This window comes from Schistocerca gregaria, chromosome 1 (genome assembly GCF_023897955.1).
Source record: "Schistocerca gregaria isolate iqSchGreg1 chromosome 1, iqSchGreg1.2, whole genome shotgun sequence".
NCBI lineage: Eukaryota > Metazoa > Arthropoda > Insecta > Orthoptera > Acrididae > Schistocerca > Schistocerca gregaria.
The window spans coordinates 533,612,085-533,637,216 of record NC_064920.1 but is presented as its reverse complement, the minus strand read 5'-3'; the positions used below and the strand labels follow the sequence as shown (position 1 = coordinate 533,637,216).

At 40.7% G+C, this 25,132-nt stretch overlaps 1 protein-coding gene across 1 annotated transcript in view; it reads right to left on the bottom strand.

Moving 5' to 3' along the window:
• Positions 1-7,120: 7,120 nt before the first annotated feature.
• LOC126355232 (metallo-beta-lactamase domain-containing protein 1) overlaps positions 7,121-25,132 on the bottom strand; it is a 37,743-nt gene continuing 19,731 nt past the window's right edge. Inside the window, exon 4 of the mRNA XM_050005513.1 lies at positions 7,121-7,393. Within this exon, the coding sequence (XP_049861470.1) occupies positions 7,170-7,393 (224 nt within the window). The 3' untranslated portion in view covers positions 7,121-7,169. The remainder of the gene's footprint in view (positions 7,394-25,132) is intronic.

The following is a 25,132-nucleotide window of genomic DNA, read 5'->3' as shown; positions in this document are numbered from 1 at the left end:
CTTGAAGTTGTTGTCATATTGCATCTCTCTTCCTTATGAAATATTAAATATGGTACTGGCTTGAATAAAAATCCACTTCATAAAAGTAATTGAGGGTACGTAATGATACCAACCATGAAAACTACGATGAAATGAGGTATGGAGATCTGTGCATGGCCATATATCGAGACGAAATGAGATAGAGTGTCACATGATCAACAACAGATAGCTGTTATCACATGTCAAAACTTTCTTCTTGAGAAACCTCGATGGTGACGTGACGTGATGTGACGTGACAGGTTGGCCACTGTGGATGTCACTCAGGGTGAAATACACTGCAGAATGTTTTAATGGGACAGGTCATGATGTGACATGATCCAATGGACAGTGTGAATCCGTCTTTATGTGAACTTTAAAACATTGGTAATTTACAGACTAACATAGATTTAATATTACTGTTTGTGTTTTCCTACAGTTAAGTCTGCATGCTTTCCTATTCTTTTGGATATTAACGATAGTATTTAACATATCACGTATTCTGAAGAATGCACTGACATTGTCAGTCAACGATAATATCTGGTACTATAAACAAAGTGCCAGTTGACACATGAGATGATAAAAATATATTACGAGGGTTGACTGAAAAGTAATGCCTCCACCTTCGTAACTACTTAACAGTTGGCAGCATTGGTATGCAGCAGGTATTGGCTTGTTCCCTAGCCTTTTCCCTACAGCTCCAGTTGGTGGGAAGCCTTAGCAGTGAATGGTTGTGTTGTTACAGTGTAAAGTATGGAACCATGCACAGAACATCGGTCAATGCGATTTAAGCAATGTGCAGTTATTTAATTCTTGACAGCAGAAGGTGTCACCGCAAAAGAGATTCATCAGACAATGAAAGCAGTTTATGGTGATTGTGTTGTTGTGAGTACTGTGTCTCGTTGGGTTAGTAAGTTTAAAGACGTTGAGGTGTGAACATCTGACCTGTGTGACAAACAAACCACCGAGTTTCACAAGCAAAATGTTGACAGATTTATTCAGGATGATCGTCGTATCACTCAGAGAGAAACTGCAAGCACAATTGGCATTTCACAAGAACATGTGGGTCACATTATTGCTTTGCTTGGCTATCGGAAGATCTGTGCATGATGGGTACCCCGGATGCTGTCTCCTGAAATAAAAGTGCATAGATTTCAAATTTGCCACGAACTCCTCTCACGTTACAAGAATGAACGTGATGCCTTTCTCCATTCAATTGTGACAGGAGATGAAACGTGGGTACATCATTACAACCCGGAGATGAAACATCAGTCTATGGAATATTGACACAAAGACTCATCCCAGAAAAACAAATTAAAGACACAGCTCTCAGCTGGAAAAATAATGGCCACAGTGTTCTGGGACTCTGAAACGACAGCTACCAAGAGTCTGAAAGGAAAAGGGAAATGTTTTCCTGCAGCATGACTGTGCCAAACCACACACTTAACATGCCACCACAGCAGAACTCCAGAGAGTGAATCTCATCAGCGCACAGCATCCTCCATACAGTCCAGATTTAGCACCGGCTGACTTCCATCTGTTCCCGATAATGAAAGACGATCGGCGGGGACATCATTATGCTTCTGATGAAGACTTTGAGAGAACTGTGGGGTGTGGTTGCGGAAACAGAGTCTTCCATGACGGCTTCAGAAAACTTGTTCATCGTTGGCAAAAATGTATCCAATTGGTTGGTGATTATGTGGAAAAGTGAATACTGGTAATTAAAGATCACATTCTATGCATTATTTCTGCATTTGATTTATTAAAATATTCCCATCCAAACCCAGTTAATGAAGGTGGAGGCATTAATTTTCATTCAACCCTCATTTACATGACCCAATAGATTTCTTTTTTTGCTGTTGTATAATATTTTTTTCCTCAAGGTAAAATAAGGAAAGGACAGGTGCTTTATTTCAGTTTCTACAATAATGCGTGACATCACTAACAACTTTAATCTTTGCACAATTCAGTGGACCTTTAACCCATATGGACACAGACTCTGATTCATTTACTTTACGATAATTCCTTGTCCTAAGAACCAATGGCGTTGTAGACATATAGTAAGATGTACCATGATCTCTGTTGTACACCTCACATATCTGAAATTTACAATAAGCAATAACCTCTCAGCTGTCAAATCATTTACATATTAATGATGGCAGTTACTTCCAACAGAATAACAATGACATTTGGTTCATTGTTTTCACACTTAATGTTGTTGTTGTTGTTGCCTTTAGTCCTTAAACTGGTTTGATGCAGCTCTCCATGCTACTCTATCCTGTGCAAGCTTCTTCATCTCCCAGTACTTACTGCAACCTACATCCTTCTGAATCTGCTAAGAGTGTTCATCTCCTGGTCTCCCTCTACGATTTTTACCCTCCACACTGCCCACCAATGCTAAATTTGTGATCACTTGATGCCTCAGAACATGTCCTACCAACCGGTCCCCTCTTCTTGTCTGGTTGTGCCACAAACTCCTCTTCGCCCCAATTCTATTCAATACATCCTCGTTAGTTATGTGATCTACCCGTCTGATCTTCATCACTCTTCTGTAGCACCACATTTTGAAAGCTTCTATTCTCTTCTTGCCAAAACTATTTACCGTCCATGTTTCACTTCCATACATGGCTACACTCCATACAAATACTTTCAGAAACGACTTCCTGACACTTAAATCTATACTCGATGTTAACAAATTTCTCTTCTTCAGAAACGCTTTCCTTGCCATTGCCAATCTACATTTTATATCCTCTCTACTTCGACCATCATCAGTTATTTTGCTGCCCAAATAGCAAAACTCCTATACTACTTTAAGTGTCTCATTTCCTAATCTAATTCCCTCAGCATCACCCAAATTAATTCGACTACATTCCGTTATCCTCGTTTTGCTTTTGTTGATGTTCATCTTATATACTCCTCTCAAGACACTGTCCATTCCATTCAACTGCTCTTCCAGATCCGTTGCTGTCTCTGACAGAATTACAATGTCATCGGCGAACCGCAAAGTTTTTATTTCTTCTCCATGGATTTTAATACCTACTCCGAATTTTTCTTTTGTTTCCTTTACTGCTTGCTCAATATACAGATTGAATAACATTGGGGAGAGGCTACAACCCTGTCTCACTCCCTACCCAACCACTGCTTCCCTTTCATGCCCCTCGACTCTTTATAACTGCCATCTAGTTTCTGTAAAAATTGACAATAGCCTTTCGGCCCCTGTATTTTACCCCTACCACCTTCAGTGTTTGAAAGAGAGTATTCCAGTCAACATTGTCAAAAGCTTTCTCTAAGTCTACAAATGCTAGAAATGTAGGTTTGCCTTTCCTTAACCTATTTTCTAAGATAAGTCGTAAGGTCAGTATTGCCTCACGTGTTCCGACATTTCTACCGAGGTCAGCTTCTACCAGTTTTTCCATACGTCTGTAAAGAATTTGCGTTAGTATTTTGCAGCTGTGACTTATTAAACTGATAGTTCGGTAATTTTCACATCTGTCAACACCTGCTTTCTTTGGGATTGGAATTATTATATTCTTCTTGAAGTCTGAGGGTATTTTGCCTGTCTCATACATCTTGCTCACCAGATGGTAGAGTTTGGTCAGGCTGGCTCTCCCAAGGCTGTCAGTAGTTCCCGGGGCCTTGTTTCAACTCAAGTCTTTCAGTGCTCTGTCAAATTCTTCACGCAGTATCATATCTACCATTTCATCTTCATCTACATCCTCTTCCATTTCCATAATATTGTCCTCAAGTACATCGCCCTTGTATAGACCCTCTATATACTCCTTCCACCTTTCTGCTTTGCCTTCTTTGCTTAGAACTGGGTTTCCATCTGAGCTCTTGATATTCATACAAGTGGTTCTCTTTTCTCCAAAGGTCTCTTTAATTTTCCTGTAGGCAGTATCTATATTACCCCTAGTGAGATAAGCCTCTACATCCTTACATTTGTCCTCTAGCCATCCTTGCTTAGCCATTTTGCACTTCCTGTTGATCACATTTTTGAGATGTTTGTATTCCCTTTTGCCTGCTTCATTTACTGTGTTTTTATGTTTTCTCCTTTCATCAATTAAATTCAATATTTGTTCTGTTACCCAAGGGTTTCTACTAGCCCTCGTCTTTTTACCTATTTGGTCCTCTGCTGCCTTCACTACTTCATCCCTCAGAGCTACCCATTCTTCTTCTATTGTATTTCTTTCCCCAATTCCTGTCAATTGTTCCCTTATGCTCTCCCTGAAACTCTGTATAACCTCTGGTTTAGTCAGTTTATCCAGGTCCCATCTCATTAAATTCCCACCTTTTTGCAGTTTCTTCAGTTTTAATCTAAGGTTCATAACCAGTAGATTGTGGTCAGAGTCCACATCTGCCCCTGGAAATGTCTTACAATTTAATACCTGGTTCCTAAATCTCTGTCTTACCATTATATAATCTATCTGATACCTTCTAGTATATCCAGGATTCTTCCATGTATACAACCTTCTTTTATGATTCTTGAACCAAGTGTTAGCTATGATTAAGTTATGCTCTGTGCAAATTTCTACCAGACGGCTTCCTCTTTCATTTCCCTCCCCCAATCCATATTTACCCACTATGTTTCCTCCTCTCCCTTTTCCTACTCTCTAATTCCAGTCACCCATGACCATTAAATTTTCATCTGCCTGCACTACCTGAGTAATTTCTTTTATCTCATCATACATTTCATCAATTTCTTCATCATCTGCAGAGCTAGTTGGCACATAAACTTGTACTACTGTAGTAGGTATGGGCTTCGTGTCTATCTTGCCCACAATAATGCATTCACTATGCTGTTGGTAGTAGCTTACCCGTACTCCTATTTTTTTATTCATTATTAAACCTACTCCTGCATTACCCCTATTTGATTTTGTATTTATAACCCTGTATTCATCTCACCAAATGTCTTGTTCCTCCTGCCACCAAACTTCACTAATTCCCACTGTATCTAACTTCAACCTATCCATTTCCCTTTTTAAATTTTCTATCCTACCTGCCCGATTAAGGGATCTGACATTCCACGCTCCTGATAACGATGTCCATTTGAGTGGCCCCCGCCCGGAGATCCGAATGGGGGACTATTTAACCTCCGGAATATTTTACCCAAGAGGATGCCATCATCATTTAACCTTTACAGTAAAGCTGCATGCCCTCGGGAAAAATTACGGCTGTAGTTTCCCAGCACAGCAAGGGCGTTTTGGTTAGTGTTGCAAGGTCAGGTCAGTCAATCACCCAGACTGTTGCCCCTGCAACTACTGAAAAGGCTGCTGCCCCTCTTCAGGAACCACACGTTTGTCTGGCCTCTCAACAGATACCCCTCCATTGTGGTTGCACCTATGGTACGGCCATCAGTATCGCTGATGCACGCAAGCCTCCCTACAAACAGCAAGGTTCATGGTTCATGGGGGTAGGTCTCACTTAATATAAGGAGTCAATTAATCCGAAAAAGGATGAGATTGTTGTAAAAAATGTGTTTTTTTCATAACCACTCTGTTTTCAGAATAATTCCAGTCATTCCTTATTCTGAGTTTACTAAATTGTTACAGGTTGTATTCAGGTACTTCTGATATGTCGAAGAGTTTACAGATGGGTATAGATGTTTCGTGATCTAACCAGTGGGAAAATAGGGGAATAAACAAAGCTTAACAAAGAGCAGTCTTATTAAAGAACTTCTCTGTCCAATAAGTACATGTATCTCAATGCATCAGCTCCAAACTGTTTTTGAACTAAAGTTGTCACAATAAAATATGAATTTTAGTGCAGTTTTAGTGAATGTGATCCTGTGATGAAGGACAAAAAGTTCCTTCAAAATAAACAGCTGTCTTGGTTTTTCAAGCATCAACTTCAGCAGAATGAAGACATTTAGTTGTCAAAATCTCGTATTTCATGTATTTATATAATATTTGGACACACTGTATGTTTAAAATGACAATAATCAGCTGTAAACAAATCTACACTTTTTTCACAGTAAACTAGTTTTTGTAAAAATAAACAGCAGCTTCAGGAGAGCTTGCTGCATATAAATGTCTGGTTAGTATAGGAATTGGCAAATGTTGTTTTGAGTTTTTTAAGCTGACTTAACAGCATAAACTTTTCATATCATGGAGCCACAAAGATATTTCAAAACACAGATGTTTACAGTCAATAAGCACCAGAAATGCAACATCTGTTTTTTCTGTGAAAGCACAGTAAATGGAAATTTTATTCAGATTTTTGCAACCTCACCAGGGTGAGATCCAGGACTAAGCCTTAAGTGTCACTCTCATCGTATCTCATGGCTTCTGACTGTGGCCAATTTTCAGCCAGTGCTGTAGTAACCTTTAATATCACCCAAATCTTTTCACTGTGATAGTTTAATGGATCCTTGGTACAGATTTGTTACTCTAGGACTGCTCCTCAGAAGTTAAGAGATTTAGGTACTGGGACATGTCTACAGACTGGTCTTGCTTGGAATTCTTTTTAATCTACATCACCTGTACTACTCTGGCCTAATCGTTGAATGTATCTGTATCCACTCCTCCAGAACTTCCTCACAGTTTTCATAAATCACTGTTAGTGCGAATGTAAAATAGACCCCCCAACCTAACAATGATGTAAAGGCAAGATAAGAAAAGAAATTAAAGCTTGCACAACTGCACTGGCATTTGTGCCTTATGAAAATTATGAACTGTTAAGTGCAGAAATGGAACAAGTCAATTTTAATAAATGTTACAGAGGAGACAAAAAAACTTCCTTAGACAAAAAACCTGAAGCAAAATTATTCTAAATTTTCCCTAAAAAAGTGCAGTTGTTTGGTGCTTTAGACGATATTAACTTGTATCCAACTTTATGTTACTGGTGTCTCCCCCCCCCCCCCCCCCCCCCCCTGCAACTATTCTGTAGCAGCAACTGCAAACATATGAAGTGTGATTCCAAAACTCAGGTTATAGAAATGGCAGCTAAATATCAAAGTAAGTTTCACCCCACCCCACATGGAAAAATGCTAGAGGCAACTGGTCTTGCTTTGGAAAAATTGATATGAGTACTGACATGTTTGTTTCTCATGCAGTGGGATAAAAGGGACAACGTAAAAGGTTCCAGTAACAAAAAATGGTAACATGAATAGCACTTTATAATAAAATTTTTAATAAGTTATTGAACATTTACATAGTTTAGATGTAGTGAAACTGATTATCAGAATTGTTTAAAATGTCTTCGACATCCTGTTTCATCTTCTGTGTTACTTGGAACTTAGGACCATGGCCAGGTACAACCCAGTCAGCCAACTGTAGCACTCTGTTTCTATTCTGCCGCTGCAGACCAGGTTCGTCACTGCCAGCAACATGTTGCCACAAATGTGGATCTTTTATATCTTCTTCTCTTTCAAACAAGTCACCTGAAACACAGTAATTTCCTTGAAATCATGATGGTGTACTTCATTTTTAAGGTGGCCACTTGTAGAATGGATCAGTAACAGTATAAATATTTTCTTATGTGGAATTAAAAGATGATAAAAAAGATACATCACTACTTACTGTAGCTTTATGGATTAACCTATTGTTGGAAATGTACACTCTTCCACATAAAACATGGCTGCTAGCCATCTGTCACAGAGAAATTCTGATAGCTCATATAAGTGGCCAATAAAACTGGCTGTCCCTCAGAATTCTATATCTGCTTATCTGAATGACCTGGCAACACCATACAAGTGGGATATGTCCATAAAAAGTGTTGCATTCCACCTGATCTGTTACAGTGCTGTATCTGCTCATGGTCTAGCAGTAAATGATTCACCATTAAGATGTAAGGTCGCGAGTTGGAGTCGGAGTCCACTTAGTCCTTTACTTTATCATATTTCAGTTGTATGCTGAAGATATCAGTTTGATGAAGCCTACAAAATAGTTTTGTTCACTTTATAACCCATCAGTAATGAAAAAATCTTCAGCAAAAGAGCTTACAGCTTCTTCAAGATCAGAACGGTTTATGCTCAAATGTTTCCTCGCTCTAGAGCAGCCACCGACCACTCACCATTAGCCGCTTGACATAGGCTGCCATCCAAACAGGTGAATGTAGTGTCTCATACCTAAGGCAGATTTATTCTCTCTCATTGGTACGCATAAAATTGTTTCTTATTATAATTTGAATTTCTGCACGAAATAAATTTGATAAACTGAGAGAACATTATGCATTTACACAACAATAGAGTAATCTACATCTACATTTATACTCCACAAACCACCCAACGGTGCGTGGCGGAGGGCACCTTACGTGCCACTGTCATTACCTCCCTTTCCTGTTCCAGTCGCGTATGGTTCGCTAGAAGAACGACTGTCAAAGCCTCCGTGCGCGCTCTAATCTCTCTAATTTTACATTCGTGATCTCCTCGTGAGGTATAAGTAGGGGGAAGCAATATATTCGATACCTCATCCAGAAACACACTATCTCTCGAAACCTGGCGAGCAAGCTACACCGCGATGCAGAGCGCCTCTCTTGCAGAGTCTGCTACTTGAGTTTGATAAACATCTCCATAACGCTATCACGGTTACCAAATAACCCTGTGACGAAACGCACCGCTCTTCTTTGCATCTTGTCTATCTCCTCCGTCAACCCGATCTGGTACGGATCCCACACTGATGAGCAATACTCAAGTATAGGTCGAACGAGTGTTTTGTAAGCCACCTCCTTTGTTGGTGGACTACACTTTCTAAGGACTCTCCCAATGAATCTCAACCTGGTACCCCGCCTTACCAACAATTAATTTTATATGATCATTCCACTTCAAATCGTTCCGTACGCATACTCCCAGATATTTTACAGAAGTAACTGCTACCAGTGTTTGTTTCGCTATCATGTAATCATACAATAAAGGAACCTTCTGTCTATGTATTCGCAATACATTACATTTGTCTATGTTAAGGGTCAGTTGCCACTCCCTGCACCAAGTGCCTATCCGCTGCAGATCTTCCTGCATTTCGCTATAATTTTCTAATGCTGCAAATTCTCTGTATACTACAGCATCATCCGTGAAAAGCCACATGTAACTTCTGACACTATCTACTAGGTATACTAACCGGGAAAGCGCCGGTAGACAGGCACAATAAAAAAAACACACAAACAATCACACAAAATATCTAGCTTTCGCAACCCACGGTTGCATCTTCAGGAAAGAGGGAAAGACGAAAGGATGTATGTTTTAAGGGAGAGGGTAAGGAGTAATTCCAATCCCAGGAGCGGAAAGACTTACCTTTCTTTCCGCTCCCGGGATTGGAATTACTCCTTACCCTCTCCCTTAAAACCCACATCCTTTCGTCTTTCCCTCTCCTTCCCTCTTTCCTGAAGATGCAACTGTCGGTTGCGAAAGCTAGATATTTTGTGTGATTGTTTGTGTGTTTTATTTATTGTGCCTGTCTACTGGCACTTTCCCGCTTGGTAAGTCTTGGAATCTTTGTTTTTAATATATTTTTCCCATGTGGAAGTTCCAAGACTTACCAAGCAGGAAAACACTGGTAGATAGGCACAATAAAAAAACACACAAACACACACACAAAATTTGTTGGTGTAATGGTTCAAGGATTCCGGGCAGGAGCAGATTCGTTTGCCACGAAGACCTAGGCTGTAGGGAAGGGACTGTTTGATGTGGAATGGGTGGCAGCTGTCATAATGGAATTACTGTTGCATGTTGGTGGGTTTGATGTGGACGGACACGTGAAGCTGGCCATTGGACAGATGGAGGTCAACGTCAAGTAAAGTGGCATGGGATTTGGAGTAGGACCAGGTGAATCTGATGGAACCAAAGGAGTTGAGGTTGGAGAGGAAATTCTGGAGTTGTTCTTCACTGTTCAGATCATAAAGATGTCATCAATAAATCTGTACCAAACTTTGCGTTGGCAGGCCTGGGTAACTAAGAAGGCTTCCTCTAAGCGACCCATGAATAGGTTGGCGTACGAGGGGGCCATCCTGGTACCCACGGCTGTTCACCTTTAATTGTTGGTATGTCTGGCCTTCAAAAGTGAAGAAGCTGTGGGTCAGGATGAAGCTGGCTAAGGTAATGAAGAAAGAAGTTTTAGGTAAGATGGCAGGTGATCAGAGGGAAAGGAAGTGCTCCACTGCAGCGAGGCCCTGGACATGCGGAATATTTGTGTATAAGGAAGTGGCATCAATGGTAACAAGGATGGTTTCTGGGGGGTAACAGATTGGGTAAGGATTCCAGGCGTTCGAGAAAGTGGTTGGTGTCCTTGATGAAGGATGGGAGACTGCATGTAATGGGTTGAAGGTGTTGATCTATGTAGGCAGAGATACGTTCTGTGGGGGCTTGGTAACCAGCTACAATGGGGCGGCCGGGATGATTGGGTTTGTGAATTTTAGGAAGAAGGTAGAAGGTAGGGGTACGGGGTGTCGGTGGGGTCAGGAGGTTGATGGAGTCAGGTGAAAGGTTTTGTAGGGGGCCTAAGGTTCTGAGGATTCCTTGAAGCTCCGCCTGGACATCAGGAATGGGATTACCTTGGCAAACTTTGTATGTGGTGTTGTCTGAAAGCTGACACAGTCCCTCAGCCACATACTCCCAACGATCAAGCACCACGGTCGTGGAACCCTTGTCCGCCGGAAGAATGACGATGGATCGATCAGCCTTCAGATCACGGACAGCTTGGGCTTCAGCAGTGGTGATGTTGGGAGTAGGATTAAGGTTTTTGAAGAAGGATTGAGAGGCAAGGCTGGAAGTCAGAAATTCCTGGAAGGTTTGGAGAGGGTGATTTTGAGGAAGAGGAGGTGGGTCCCACTGTGACAGAGGATGGAACTGTTCCAGGCAGGGTTCAATTTGGAAAGTGTCTTGGGGAGTTTGATCATTAGGAGTAGGATTAGGATAATTTCCCTTCGTGGCGAAGTGATATTTCCAGCAGAGAGTATGAGTGTAGGACAGTAAATCTTTGACAAGGGCTCTTTGGTTGAATCTGGAAGTGGGGCTGAAGGTGAGGCTTTTGGATAGGACAGAGGTTTCGGATTGGGAGAGAGGTTTGGAGGAAAGGTTAACAACTGAATTAGGGTTTTGTGGTTCCAGATTGTGTTGACAGGAATTTTGAGGTTTTGGAGGGAGTGGAGCTGGAAGTGGGAGATTGAGTATATGGAAGAGACTGGGTTTGTGTGCAATGAGAGGAGGTTGAGGTTTGCTGGAAAGGTTGTGAAGGGTGAGTGAGTTGCCTTTCCGGAGGAGGTAAACCAGGAGATTGGATAGTTCTTTGAGGTGAAGGGTGGCATGCTGTTCTAATTTGCGGTTGGCCTGTAGGAGGATGCTCTGAACAGCCGATGTGGATGTGGGAGAGGAAAGATTGAGGACTTTTATTAAGGATAGGAGTTGATGGGTGTGTTCATTGGCTGAGTTGATGTGTAGGTGAAGGATTAGGTGGGTGAGGGCAATGGATTGTTCAGTTTGGAACTGGTATAGGGACTGATGGAAATAAGGGTTGCAGCCAGAGATGGGAACTTTAAGTGTGAGGCCTTTGGTGGTAATGCCAAATGTCCGACAAGCCTGAGAAAATAAAATATGAGAGCGTATTCTGGCTAGGGCGAAGGCATGTATGCGGAGGGAATGTAAATAAAACTTAATGGGGTCGTCGTGGGCGAGTTGTGAGGGTGACATGGTATTAGAAGGTGGAACATGAAGCTGAAATGAAAACGAAAATAAAAATATATGGGGAGAGATAAAGGTGAACTATAAAGTAACTGGAGATCTGGTGTGAAAAAACGAGAAAAAGTGTTGGTTAAAGCTGGGGTATGTTGATCCTGTGGTGAACTTGGGTCGGTAGACAACGATGTGCATGGAGGTTAGGTGGTAGTGTTACCGCAAAAACACGTTAAATGATGGAGAAATTAGGGAAAATTTAGAAAAAAAACTACGTGTAAATGTATAAAAAGGAGTGGTTTTGTGGTGGCAGATTAAGAAAATGAGGATAACAATTGTCTAACGAAGAAATAATGACGTTAAAACCTGTGGAAAGCGGCTAAAAATGATCAGTGACGTGGGAAAAATGAAAATGGAAATAAAGCGAAAGTTATTAGAACTAGCCGAAATGGTTGTTTAATAGGAGAAAGGAACTGTTAGTGAACTAGAAACGGTTGATTTTATAGTAGCGGTAGTGTTGAAAGCGGAAAAAAATTTTTTTGGTTATGGTTTGGAAGTGAGTTACGTATTATTGAGTATATATAGGAGGGATAAAATTGTATAGTAGATTACGGTAAAAAGGAGAAGGTGAATACAAAGTGAAACAACTGGCAAAAACAGAAAGAGAAAATAAGACGACAGAAAAGATTTCGAAATGCAAAAGTAACAATAACAAATGTAATTGTTGGGTTCAAATAAATGATATGAATGTAATAGAGGGAAACAAAGATTCCAAGACTTATCAAGCAGGAAAGCGCCAGTAGATAGACACAATAAATAAAAGACACAAACACACACACAGAATTTCTAGCTTTCGCAACCGACGGTTGCTTCTTCAGGAAAGAGGGAAGGAGAAAAAAGACGAAAGAATGTGGGTTTTAAGGGAGAGGGTAAGGAGCCATTCCAATCCCGGGAGCGGAAACGAATCGTTTATATCTAAACTAAAATTAAGTCTACAACTGACGAAAACAGCAGGACCATCCAGCAGACCTTGTGCAGCTACAGACTTAACTGGAATACGATTCTTCTTGTCTCCAGCTGTTGTAGCAAATTCGATGTTCTCGATGGTCTTGTAGACTGTTTGTTTAGAACGGCGGCGATATCTTCTGTACGGCATCTTGGCAACGTTCAATGCAGTTGCCTGTGCAGCAGCAGCAGCGCGACTTAGCCGCTGCGCGGCGCTCGCTCGCTTGTATACATGTCCGGTTCTCAGCTGCATTGAACGTTGCCAAGATGCCGTACAGAAGATATCGCCACCGTTCTAAACATACAGTCTACAAGACCATCGAGAACATCGAATTTGCTACAACAGCTGGAGACAAGAAGAATCGTATTCCAGTTAAGTCTGTCGCCGCACAAGCACTTCTGGATGGTCCTCCTGTTTTCGTCAGTTGTAGACTTAATTTTAGTTTAGATATAAACGATTCTTTTGGTCATGGTAACGGATGGTTCACCGTTGCCATTGTTCGTGGTGGTACAGGAGTACCAAGTGTTGCTGGACTTGAAAGTTTTGTTGACAGAGATATTATTGCTTTTCGCGCGCGCGCACGCGCACACACACACACACACACACACACACACACACACACACACACACACACACACACACACACACACACACACACACACAAGCAGACATATTTGCCTTTAAATATGTCTGCTTGTGTCTCTCCCTTAAAACCCACATCCTTTCTTCTTTCCCTCTCCTTCCTGAAGAAGCAACCATTGGTTGCGAAAGCTAGTAATTCTGTGTGTGTGTTTGTGTGTTTTGTTCATGTGCCTGTCTGCCGGCGCTTTCCCGCTTGGTAAGTCTTGGAATCTTTGTTTTTAATATATTTTTCCCATGTGGAAGTTTCTTTCTATTAGAAACTTCCACATGGGAAAAATATATTAAAAACAAAGATTCCAAGACTTACCAAGCAGGAAAGCGCCGGTAGATAGGCACAATGAATAAAACACACAAACAGAATTTCGAGCTTTCGCAACCGGCGGCTGCTTCGTCAGCAGCCGCAGCCGCCGGTTGCGAAAGCTCGAAATTCTGTGTGTGTGTTTTATTCATTGTGCCTATTTACCAGCGCTTTCCCGCTTGGTAAGTCTTGGAATCTTTGTTTTTAATATATATATGGTCATTTTCTAGTTGAAATTCTAATATTTGTCTTGCACTTGAAGATTGGGTTTTCGTGATGTAATCTTATGATTGTTGTTTAAGAGTGCAAGTGCGGAAAGGTCTAACTTGTGAAATTTTGTCTGCTTTGGGTGAAACATTTACGTCTTGTGTGGGATGAGTACTATTGTACAAATCACCTCAGAAAAGGATTTTCCTGTTTCAAGAAAGATTGTTCTGGCACGAATTAATTTCCACATTCAGGAAGCATCAATAACTGACACAGGAGATGAAGTGCAATGTTTTGAAAGTTGGTTTTAGTTGCACTGTATGCTCTGATTCAAAGCAATAAAGCAACACTGAATTTTTATTTGAACATCATCAGTTCACACAGTGAGCATTCCTATGAAATATTGTCATAGGTGATTAGTTACGATGCCTATATCTTCACTTGTTAAGAAGAGATTAATGGTTAAGCCCTAACAAAAGTCATCATCACCTCAAGCAAAGGGTAGTGAGAACAGATACCATTTTGCGTCTGGTGGCACCCAAGAGGTGTGTCGCTCAAAGCTGGAATCTGTTACCAACAACTGAGACACCATTCAGTCGCAATGTAAGAGAAACAACACCTCAACTACATCAAGTGTTACTACTACATGGTAACACTGCTGATTTCACAAACAAAACTATTCACAAATTTGTTTGATAAGTAATTCCTCACAGACATTCTTCTGACCTTGTGCCCTCAAATGTTCACCTTTCTTGCTCCTTATGAAACAACCACCAAGAAAATTTCTTTCCAGACAAAAAATTTCTTTCCAAATAAAAATGCACTTCAAACCTAGCTCAATGACATCTTTAATTCTGAAGCTTAGGTTTCTATGGTCAGTGAGCACAGTCAGACTGTTTCAGTTGATGTTAGAGAGCTTATTGCTGATTTCTCTCTCCTGGCTACTATAGTGTTCAATAAACTACTGCAAAAACACTATAAATACGTATTGCACCGATACAAATTTATTACAACTTACGGCAATAACTTTACGACAAAAATCTATTTTAATAAAATAAAGTATCTGTGATGTGCATGCCAGATCGGCACAAATAAGTAACATATTAATATTAGAGGCACTTTAGGCTTCGAGAAGGTCTATGTTCACACATTGTCCTATGTCATCCCCAAGTAGTATGAAACAGAGACAGCTGAAGTAGATGCATAAACAACTCTGTTAATAAATTATTTGGTGCCACAAGTTCATAAAATTGAGTATATACAAAAATTATGTCAGCAGGAGAAAAAGGCACGATCAAGTGTGCAGTATCATGGGCCCTTCACACTTACACTATGGTGTACTGGAAGGAATGAGAAGGCTTATGATTGAGAGGTTTTTTTTATATTTTTAATATTTCCTTATTGATTTTCTATCTGGCTGCTTGTAGCTCTGTCACATCATCAGTCAATGCTAGCCTGCAGTGAGATTTGAAGTAACAGCCAATCAAGCCTTCACTTTATAGTGTGACCACATTATCTTACAGCTACTCAAGAGCTGCAGAATTTTTCCCTCCCTTAATGTTGCAGTTATTGCCAGAAAAACTAAATTGCAATGCAAAAGACAGAATTGGTTGCAATTTCCACATGAAATGACCTTCCTGGGCTCAAAACCATAAACTGTTAACCCAATGTCACACTGCTGTGAATGTAGTAACTGAATAATTCAGCCCAAACATCCATGGCAGCAGAAAAATGTTTCCTTATTCTAGTCCCTTAAAGGTAGCCACTTTACTATAACAGAATGTGGCAACACCGTAAGAAACAACATCTAATGTTTATTAAGAGCACGTTAAAAAAAAACATATTTTGGAGAATTTGAAGCACAGCAATTGATGTTTGAAACCTCATACAGTAATATGTAAATATCTTTGCTGTCTCTTGGTAGTCTATGATATTGTCACAGTAACTTATAGCAGTATGCAGTTGTTCTGTAAACTATCCTAGTTCTCGATAAATAGCAAATGCTAAGTCGAAAAATAGTCTTCAGAGTACTGTACTGAGGTGATTGCAGGCACTCCGAGTAGCTAACTGCTAGTTCATAACTGACTGAGTGTTTGCAGTGCTGCACGTATTAGTGCCTCTCGTGCATGTCTGTGGAAGCAACGTAGTCCGCAATTTACAATTCTCCCAGTGGCGGCTACCCAAACTATCAGTGGACGCGTACAACACTCTGGATGATGTGGTGAGGAAGCAGGAACAGGTCTGAGTTTTGTGAGCACCACCTGGAGGCTGTTGCCTGGAACTGAGAGATGCCAGACGTGTTTGTTCCTGTGTGGTGACGGCCTCTCATGGTGTTTGTTGTGTACCTCTTGCATGGTATACATCACTGAAAATCATTCAAATTACTCAATGGAAAACATAAAACATTAGTGAATTTAGCAGGATAATTCTGTGCACCCAGGAAGTAACTCGATGATCACACATTTGCTGAATGTATTCTGTGTTGTTACCAAGCCTGTTTCTCGAGCAAGCTCAGACCTGAGCTCAGCTAGCACCTCACAGATGTGGCTGTTGAGGGCTGGAATGCTGAAAGTATATGCCAAGGAATTTTATTCCCATTTCTGTCAATAGGTTTAGGGGATAGAGAGTAGTTAATAACAATATTCAGATGCAGCAACTGCAAACTAATCATCATAAATCAATCATTGTCACAGTTATTTTTGTTTCCCTATCTTAAAGATATTGAAAACATGATTCACAATCTTGTAGTGGCTACAGTGGTTATGTTGTACACATTATGAGCAGGTAACACATCTTTTCACCATTATTGGCTTAGAAAATGTTTTTCTCATGCATACGATCATTGGCACTATCCTCAGTACAGAACAGAGGAACACAGCACAGATTGCAGAAAGTGAACATCCACAGAGAGACTTGCTTTAGAGTTGCTCAACAGTGTGACAGCAACATCAGCACCCCACACACAACACAGGCTGATGAACTGCCAGTTAATCAAAACAAAATGCCATATGTTTGCGTCTTTCTACCATTGACTTAGTTTCTTCCGAGCAGCCTGTCATGTTGTTGTGGGGGTGATAAGTATAACAGTTTATCACACCATCCTTCATATCCATTCCCGCCCCATCAGAGTGCGTACCCACAGTAAATGTGTCTATAAATTATGACAATGACACTGATGCTAATTTACATCTACTTTATCAGCTTCTTGTTGTCACTTTCTGACTGTGTTCTTTGAAGAAAAATACTTAAGTAAATATAAATATTCTGTTCAGCAGGCATCTGATTTTCCATTCTTTTAGTTACACCATTCAAAAAATAGTGAAAATAAATGACAGGAAAGTGCCTATGAACTTTTAAAAAAATATTGTAATAATTAGTGAATCAGAGTAGGAAAAAACTCTGACTTTAAATATAATTTTACAGTGAGATTTCAATCCAGGGCTATTGTCACACTGGCACACAGCTAGTGAGGCATTGATAATGTAAACATTATTGCACTGTTGTATTGGTGGCTAAGATCAAAACAGACAGATTCCTCACAAAGTAAAAGCTGAGAGAAATTGTAATTTACTATTAAAATAGCCTTCCTGCAGTTAAAAAATTTACTTTTCTGGACCACTGTCACTCATTATGCAAGAATTGTTCAGAACATGTCATTAAAATTATACATAAATATCTAGTGAACTTAGTAGGTTAAGTCATATCTGGTCTTTGAAGTCCAATGACTATCAAGTTGCCAAACATTTCCAGATGGCATTTTATGTGTGTGTTTCTTTTTGACAAAAGAAGTAATTTGCAAACATTCGTCCTGTTATTTGTTTAGCAGCACTGTAACAGCATCCTTTTCTTAATTACCATATTTTGATGGTGCCAATGCAAGTCAAACACATGTGAATCAGAGTTCAGCACCTGTCAAGCTGCTTATTTAACTAACAGTAACTGTCATTTCAGCTGCATTGTGGACAGTAATGTTTGTTATGCAATTACCTGCAGAATTAATGTAATTACAACAATGAATTATCAGGTCGTTTTTGTATAATTTACAGCTCATGGATTGACTACTTTTTTTTTTGTTAAGTCAGGTTTTCAAATTGATGTCAAATACTACAGAAATTGTTTTAAATTTGATTCTGAGGTATGTTCTGCAAACTATGCTGCATGATATAACTGCAAAGTGACCAATGTAAAATCTGTCATATAATAAGTAAAAATATTATTTATGAAACAAAGTGAATAAAAAATCATTACACAAGTAAAAATGGTGCTATAATAGGCGAGATAAAAAGAGAAGCAAGCTGCATTGAGTAATATTATTTACAGTAATTACTTATTCCATGAAAAATTACAGCTATAGTTTGTAAGTATGTATTTCACTAGGCTACAACATCTTCACACATATAAACTGAAGTTGTCTCCTGGCATCTGTCTACAAGTGCAGGCTAATATCAGGAACTGCTATATGGGGAAGGTTTTTGTATATAATATACACATACATCACACAGACTATCTTAATTACCATGAATTAAAGTAACAATATAGGATTAAATAGCCAACCGGTGTAAGTGCAACCAGTCTGTTTTTTAATCCTATGTTTAAACTAGTCTGTGTTTGCTGAATAACAGCCATGTTCCAAACTGTAAGAATTAAAGTTAAATTGTGGCAATGATGTCACTATCACTTACCAAACAGCAGCTATAACTTGAGAGAGCAACAGTGCCTTAAGTTTACAAAGTGTGACCAAGTTCACATCTGGTTTAATGATCAAGTGGTAGAGCATTTGAATAAGGACCAGTAGACTGCAGGATCAACTGCCAACTGGATCAATTTTTTCACTCTGCCAAAAACCTAGCATTTACCTCTCAATGATGTGGAGGACCACCAGAAATTAAATGTGGTCCGGATTCCACTACATCTACATGACTACTCTGCAATTCACATTTAAGTGCTTGGCAGAGGGTTCATCAAACCACAATCATACTATCTCTCTACTATTCCACTCCCGAACAGCAAGCGGGAAAAACGAACACCTAAACCTTTCTGTTCGAGCTCTGATTTCTCTTATTTTATTTTGATGATCATTCCTACCTATGTAGGTTGGGCTCAACAAAATATTTTCGCATTCGGAAGAGAAAGTTGGTGACTGAAATTTCGTAAAAAGGTCTTGCCGCGACGAAAAACGTCTATGCTTTAATGACTTCCATCCCAGCTCATGTATCATATCTGCCACACTCTCTCCCCTATAACATGATAATACAAAACGAGCTGCCCTTTTTTGCACCCTTTCGAGTCCTCCGTCAATCCCACCTGGTAAGGATCCCACACTGCGCAGCAATATTCTAACAGAGGACGAACGAGTGTAGTGTAAGCTGTCTCTTTAGTGGACTTGTTGCATCTTCTAAGTGTCCTGCCAATGAAACGCAACCTTTGGCTCGCCTTCCCGACAATATTATCTATGTGGTCCTTCCAACTGAAGTTGTTCATAATTTTAACACCCAGGTACTTAGTTGAATTGACAGCCTTGAGAATTGTACTATTTATCGAGTAATCGAATTCCAACGGATTTCTTTTGGAACTCATGTGGATCATCTCACACTTTTCGTTATTTAGTGTCAACTGCCACCTGACACACCATACAGCAATCTTTTCTAAATTGCTTTGCAACTGAGACTGGTCTTCGGATGACCTTACTAGACGGTAAATTACAGCAACATCTGCGAACAGTCTAAGAGAACTGCTCAGATTGTCACCCAGGTCATTTATATAGATCAGGAACAGTAGAGGTCCCAGGACGCTTCCCTGGGGAACACCTGATATCACTTCAGTTTTACTCGATGATTTGCCGTCTATTACTATGAACTGCGACCTTCCTGACAGGAAATCACGAATCCAGTCGCACAACTGAGATGATACCCCATAGCTCCGCAGCTTGCTTAGAAGTCGCTTATGAGGAACGGTGTCAAAAGCTTTCCGGAAATCTAGAAATACGGAATCAAATTGAGATCCCCTGTCGATAGCAGCCATTACTTCGTGCGAATAAAGAGCTAGCTGCGTTGCACAAGAGCGATGCTTTCTGAAGCCATGCTGATTACGTGTCAATAGATCGTTCCCTTCGAGGTGATCCATAATGTTTGAATACAGTATATGCTCCAAAACCCTACTGCAAACCGACGTCAATGATATAGGTCTGTAGTTAAATGGATTACTCCTACTACCCTTCTTGAACACTGGTGCGACCTGCGCTATTTTCCAATCTGTAGGTACAGATCTATCGGTGAGCGGCGAGCGGTTGTAAGTAGGGAGCTATAGTATCAGCGTAATCTGAAAGGAACCTAATCGGTATACAATCTGGACCTGAAGACTTGCCCGTATCAAGCAATTTGAGTTGCTTCGCAACCCCTAAGGTATCTACTTCTAAGAAACTCATGCTAGCAGATGTTCGTGTTTCAAATTCTGGAATATTCCATTCGTCTTCCCTGGTGAAGGAATTTCGGAAAACTGCGTTCAATAACTCCACTTTAGCGGCACAGTTGTCAATAACAGTACCATCGGCACTGCGCAGCGAAGGTATTGACTGCGTCTTGCCACTTGTGTACTTTACATACGACCAGAATTTCTTCGGATTTTCTACCAAATTTCGAGACAATGTTTCGTTGTGGAACCTATTAAAGGCATCTCGCATCAAAGTACGTGCCAAATTTCGCGCGTCTGTAAATTTTAGCCCATCTCTGGGATGTCGCGTTCTTCTGAACTTCGCTTGCTTTTTCCGTTGCCTCTGCAACAGCGTTCGGACCTTTTTTGTGTACCACGGGGGATCCATTCCATCTCTTACCAATTTATGAGGTATGAATATCTCAATTGCTGTTGCTACTATATCTTTGAATTTGAGCGACATCTCGTCTACATTCGCATAGTCAGTTCGGAAGGAATGGAAATTGTCTTTTAGGAAGGCTTCTAGTGGCACTTTATCTGCTTTTTTAAATAAAATTATTTTGCGTTTGTTTCTGATGGATTTGGAAGAAATGGTATTGAGCCTAGCTACTATGACCTTGTGATCACTCATGTGATCATCAGTCATGATGCTCTCTATCAGCTCTGTAGCTCCTCTGCATAAAGAGCCAATGACAAAGAATTGTGGAAATGAGTCTCAACAATGCATCATGTTGTGTACTAAGGTTCTGTTCACAGGCATAGTGCCGTAACAAGAGCCAACCATGTACATCATGCATATTTTTTCTTATTTTTCCTGACTGACGCACACACACACACACACACACACACACACACACACACACAACTCATGGTTCACATACAATATTTACAATGGTTGCAAACTTATCACTCCAAACACCAATTCAATATGGAACACACAATATTCCTGGCATGCACTGGTTGCATTACGTAAGTTATATATGAATGTGATGATATCCACTTACACTATGTGATCAAAAGCATCCGGACACCGGGCTGAAAATTATTTACAAGTTCATGCTGCCCTCCATTGGTTATGATAGAATTCAATACCGTGTTGACCCACCCCTAGCCTTGATGACAGCTTACACTCTCGCAGGCATACATTCAATTAGATGCTGGAAGATTTCTTGGGAAATGACAGCCCATTCTTCAAGGAGTGCTGCACTGAGGACAGGTATCTTACATCAGTCGGTGAGGTCTGACATGAAATCAGCGTTCCAAAACATCCCAAAGCTGTTCTACAGGATTCAGGTCAGGACTGTGCAGGCCAGTCCATTACAGGGATGTTGTTGTCATGCAAACACTCCACGATAGGATGCGCATGATGAAAAGTTACACAATCATGTTGAAAGATGCAATTGCCGTCCTCGAATTGCTCTTTAACAGTGGGAAGCAAGAGGGTGCTTAAAACATCACTGCAGGCCTGTGCTGTGATAGTGCCACACAAAACAAAGGGTACAAGCCCCCTCCATGAAAAACAAGACCACACCATAACACCACCGCCTCCGAATTTTACTGTTGGCACTACACACACTGGCAGATAAAGTTCACTGGGCATTCACCATACCCACACCCTGCCATTGGATTGCCACATTGTGTACTGTGGTTCATCACTACACACGATGTTTTTCCACTGTTCAATCATCCAATGTTTATGCTCCTTACAACAAGTGAGGTGTCATTTGGCATTTACCAGTGTGATGTGTGAGCAGCTGTTAAATCATTAAATCCAAGTTTTCTCACCTTCCCCCTAACTTTCATAGAACTTGCACTGGATCCTGATGCAGTTTGGAATTCCTGTATGATGGTCTGGATAGATGTCTGACTATTATGACCCTCTTCAACTGCCAGCAGTCTTTGTCAGTCAACAGACGAGGTTGGCCTGTACGCTTTTATGGTGTACACTCCCTTCACATTTCCACTTCACTATCACATTGCAAACAGTTGATCTAGGGATGTTTAGGAGTGTGGAAGTCTCACGTACAGACATATGATAAGTGACAATCACCTGACCACGTTCGAAGTCCGTGAGTTCCACAGAGTGCCCCATTCTGCTCTCTCACGATGTCTAATGACTGCTGAGGTCGCTGATATGGAATACCTGGCAGTAGGTGGCAGCACAATGCATGTAATCTGAAAAATGTGTGGTTTTGGTGGTGTCTCGATACTTTTGATCACGAAGTGTACTTAAAGTTGTTATTTGAGTTTTATTTGTGACTCCAAGCAAAACACACTATACCAGTCAAGTTGTCTGGCCATAGATAATTAATGCTACCTATGCGAATCTGGGCCGCATTGATAGTTTTACATAAAAATTGAGCTTTTTGTACGTTGTTACTTGCAAAACTCAAAAAGTAGTCACTTTGACACAATGTTTAATTTGAATGTTTTCCTATGCCTATTTTATGTATGTAACATAAAAATGATTATATAATGTACAATGTGGAAATACTGTTACACAAAACCTCAAAAAGTACTGGACCAATTTACTTCCAATTTTTACATGTTACTCAAATAAACATTTGTACAAATACAGCTTTTATAAAATAATGTTCGAAAAAGTCTTCAAAAATTCTTGACAGATTTACTTCAAATTTTAAACAATATTCTATAAAACACACAGACTAAAGAATTTGGATTTGCAATAACAAAAAACAAGGCTCAAGTTCAGAAAGAGGAGAGGGACAGAGGGATGGAAGTACACTGACACAGAGACTGGAAAGGACGAGATGGACAGAGGTGGCAGGAGTGGATGAAGAGAGGAGATGACTGACAGAGAAATGGGGGAGGAGTTGATGGACAGAGAGAGGGCGAAGGAAGGAAAAGGAAACAGTAAAATAGAGCAGGAGGAGATGGACAGAGACTGGGGGAGGGAAGGGGGGGGGGGGGCAAGAGGAAATTAGGACATGCTTTTCCCTTTTCTTTCTTTTCCTTTCAACCGTACTGAGCCACAGCAATTTGTGGCTGGGTACAGCTGGTAACAACTACATTTTGCAGCTACACAAGACCAATTTAATTTCATTTTTTACTAATACTCCATCGGAAATGTGTCCTGGAATATTTATTTGCAATTTCTCATATGTTTAAAAACTACAGTTAGCATAATTATAGAGGTGGTACGTAGATCTTTAATTTTTCATCTGTCAGTCTTTAAAAGCAGGAGAACAGTCAAATCTATACTTTCCAGAAAGGTAAGATGATTGAGTTAATGGGTTAAGTCAATTAGCTGGAAGCAATATACAGCTCAAGCCGATAGCCAGAATTTAACATTGCTCTCATTGGCAAAAGCTTGCATTAATTACCGTATTTACCTGAATCTAATGCCCCATAAACTGTTATGCATGCCCCAATAATTAAAATCATAAAAAAGAGTATGTTTGCATGTAACTGGTAGACTAAATCTGTTTTACACAACAATGAATTTATACATGAACTATTAAACAAACAGCAATTTTTAAGTGGTTGGTTGGTTGGTTCGATTAAAAGAGGGGGGAAAGGGACCAAACAGCTAGGTCATCGGTCTCTAGTTCTGAATAAAACAATGCCACAAGGGTGAGAATAAAACAAGCAAGACTGACGACACAAAATGGAGAGAAAGGAAAAAACCACAAGAACGACAGAAGGGCAACAAACACTTCAATGGAAAAAAGGGGAGAAGAAAACAGAGAGAAGCAAGAAACAGGTAGAAGAGATTAAAACAACAAAACAGATTACCATGGCTGGCTGACCATGAGAATAAAAAGAAGAAGCCAGCCACTCTGCAACACATTAAAACCTCCACCCTAAAAGCACTAGAGTGGAGGACACAGAGAGACGAAGGACATGTGCTAAAACTTACATAGACATAAAACCCACCCTCATGAACAAAACGTAAAACTAAATCAGCCAATGAGGCATTGTCAGAGATGAAATTAGTGGCAACGAGTCTGGTAACCGAAGATTTCGTTGCAGAGCAGTCGAAGTGGGACAGTGCACCAGAATATGGGCCACTGTCAACTGGGCGCCACATCGATACTGAGGCGGGACTTCACAGCGCAGGAGGTAGCCATCGGTCACCCTATGCAGAGGCGGCAGAGAACCACAGAGTCCCTGCGAGAGGCCCGAATGGAGGACTGCCACACATGCACGGCCTCCTTAATGGCATGCAGTTTGTTGTGAGTACTGAGACTATGCCATTCCTTCTCTCAAAGCCGAAAAACCTGGCAACGTAAATACATACGCAGGTAAGATATTGGAATGCCACTTTCCACAAGTGGTTTCCGTGTAGCCTGTTGGGCTAGCCTGTCAGCAAGTCCATTGCCTGGGATTCTGACATGTCGTGGGGTCCACACAAACACCACTGAATGAGTGGACCATTCCAGGGCTTAGATGGGCTCCTGGATGCTCACTACCAAAGGGTGACAAGGGTAGCATTGGTCGATAGCTTGTAGGCTGCTCAAGGAGTCAGCAAACAGAAGAAACAACTTCCCAGGGCACAAATGGATGTGCTCAAGAGCCCGAGAGATAGCCACCAGCACTGCAGTGAAAACCCTGCAGCCATCAAGCACGGAATAGTGTTCAATATGTCCTCCATGGACACACGAGAAGCCGACATGAACATCAGCCATCGACCCATCAGTGTAAATTGCTTCATGGTGTTGGTACATGTCAAGAATTGAGATGCAGTGACAGCAGTGATCCGCGAGGTGAATTGAGTCATTTCAGCCATCTGAAAGGTCCAGAGGAAGCTGCGGCCTACGTGTACACCATGGAGGTGTACTCAATTGGACCTCAAGTATGGGTGGTAAAGGCAAGGACTTCAGTTCAGGTAGAAGGGATCAGACGCGAACTGCAATTGTAAGCCCTGACCTGGGCTGCTGATGCGGGAGATGAACTGCCGTGGGTGGGAAAAGGA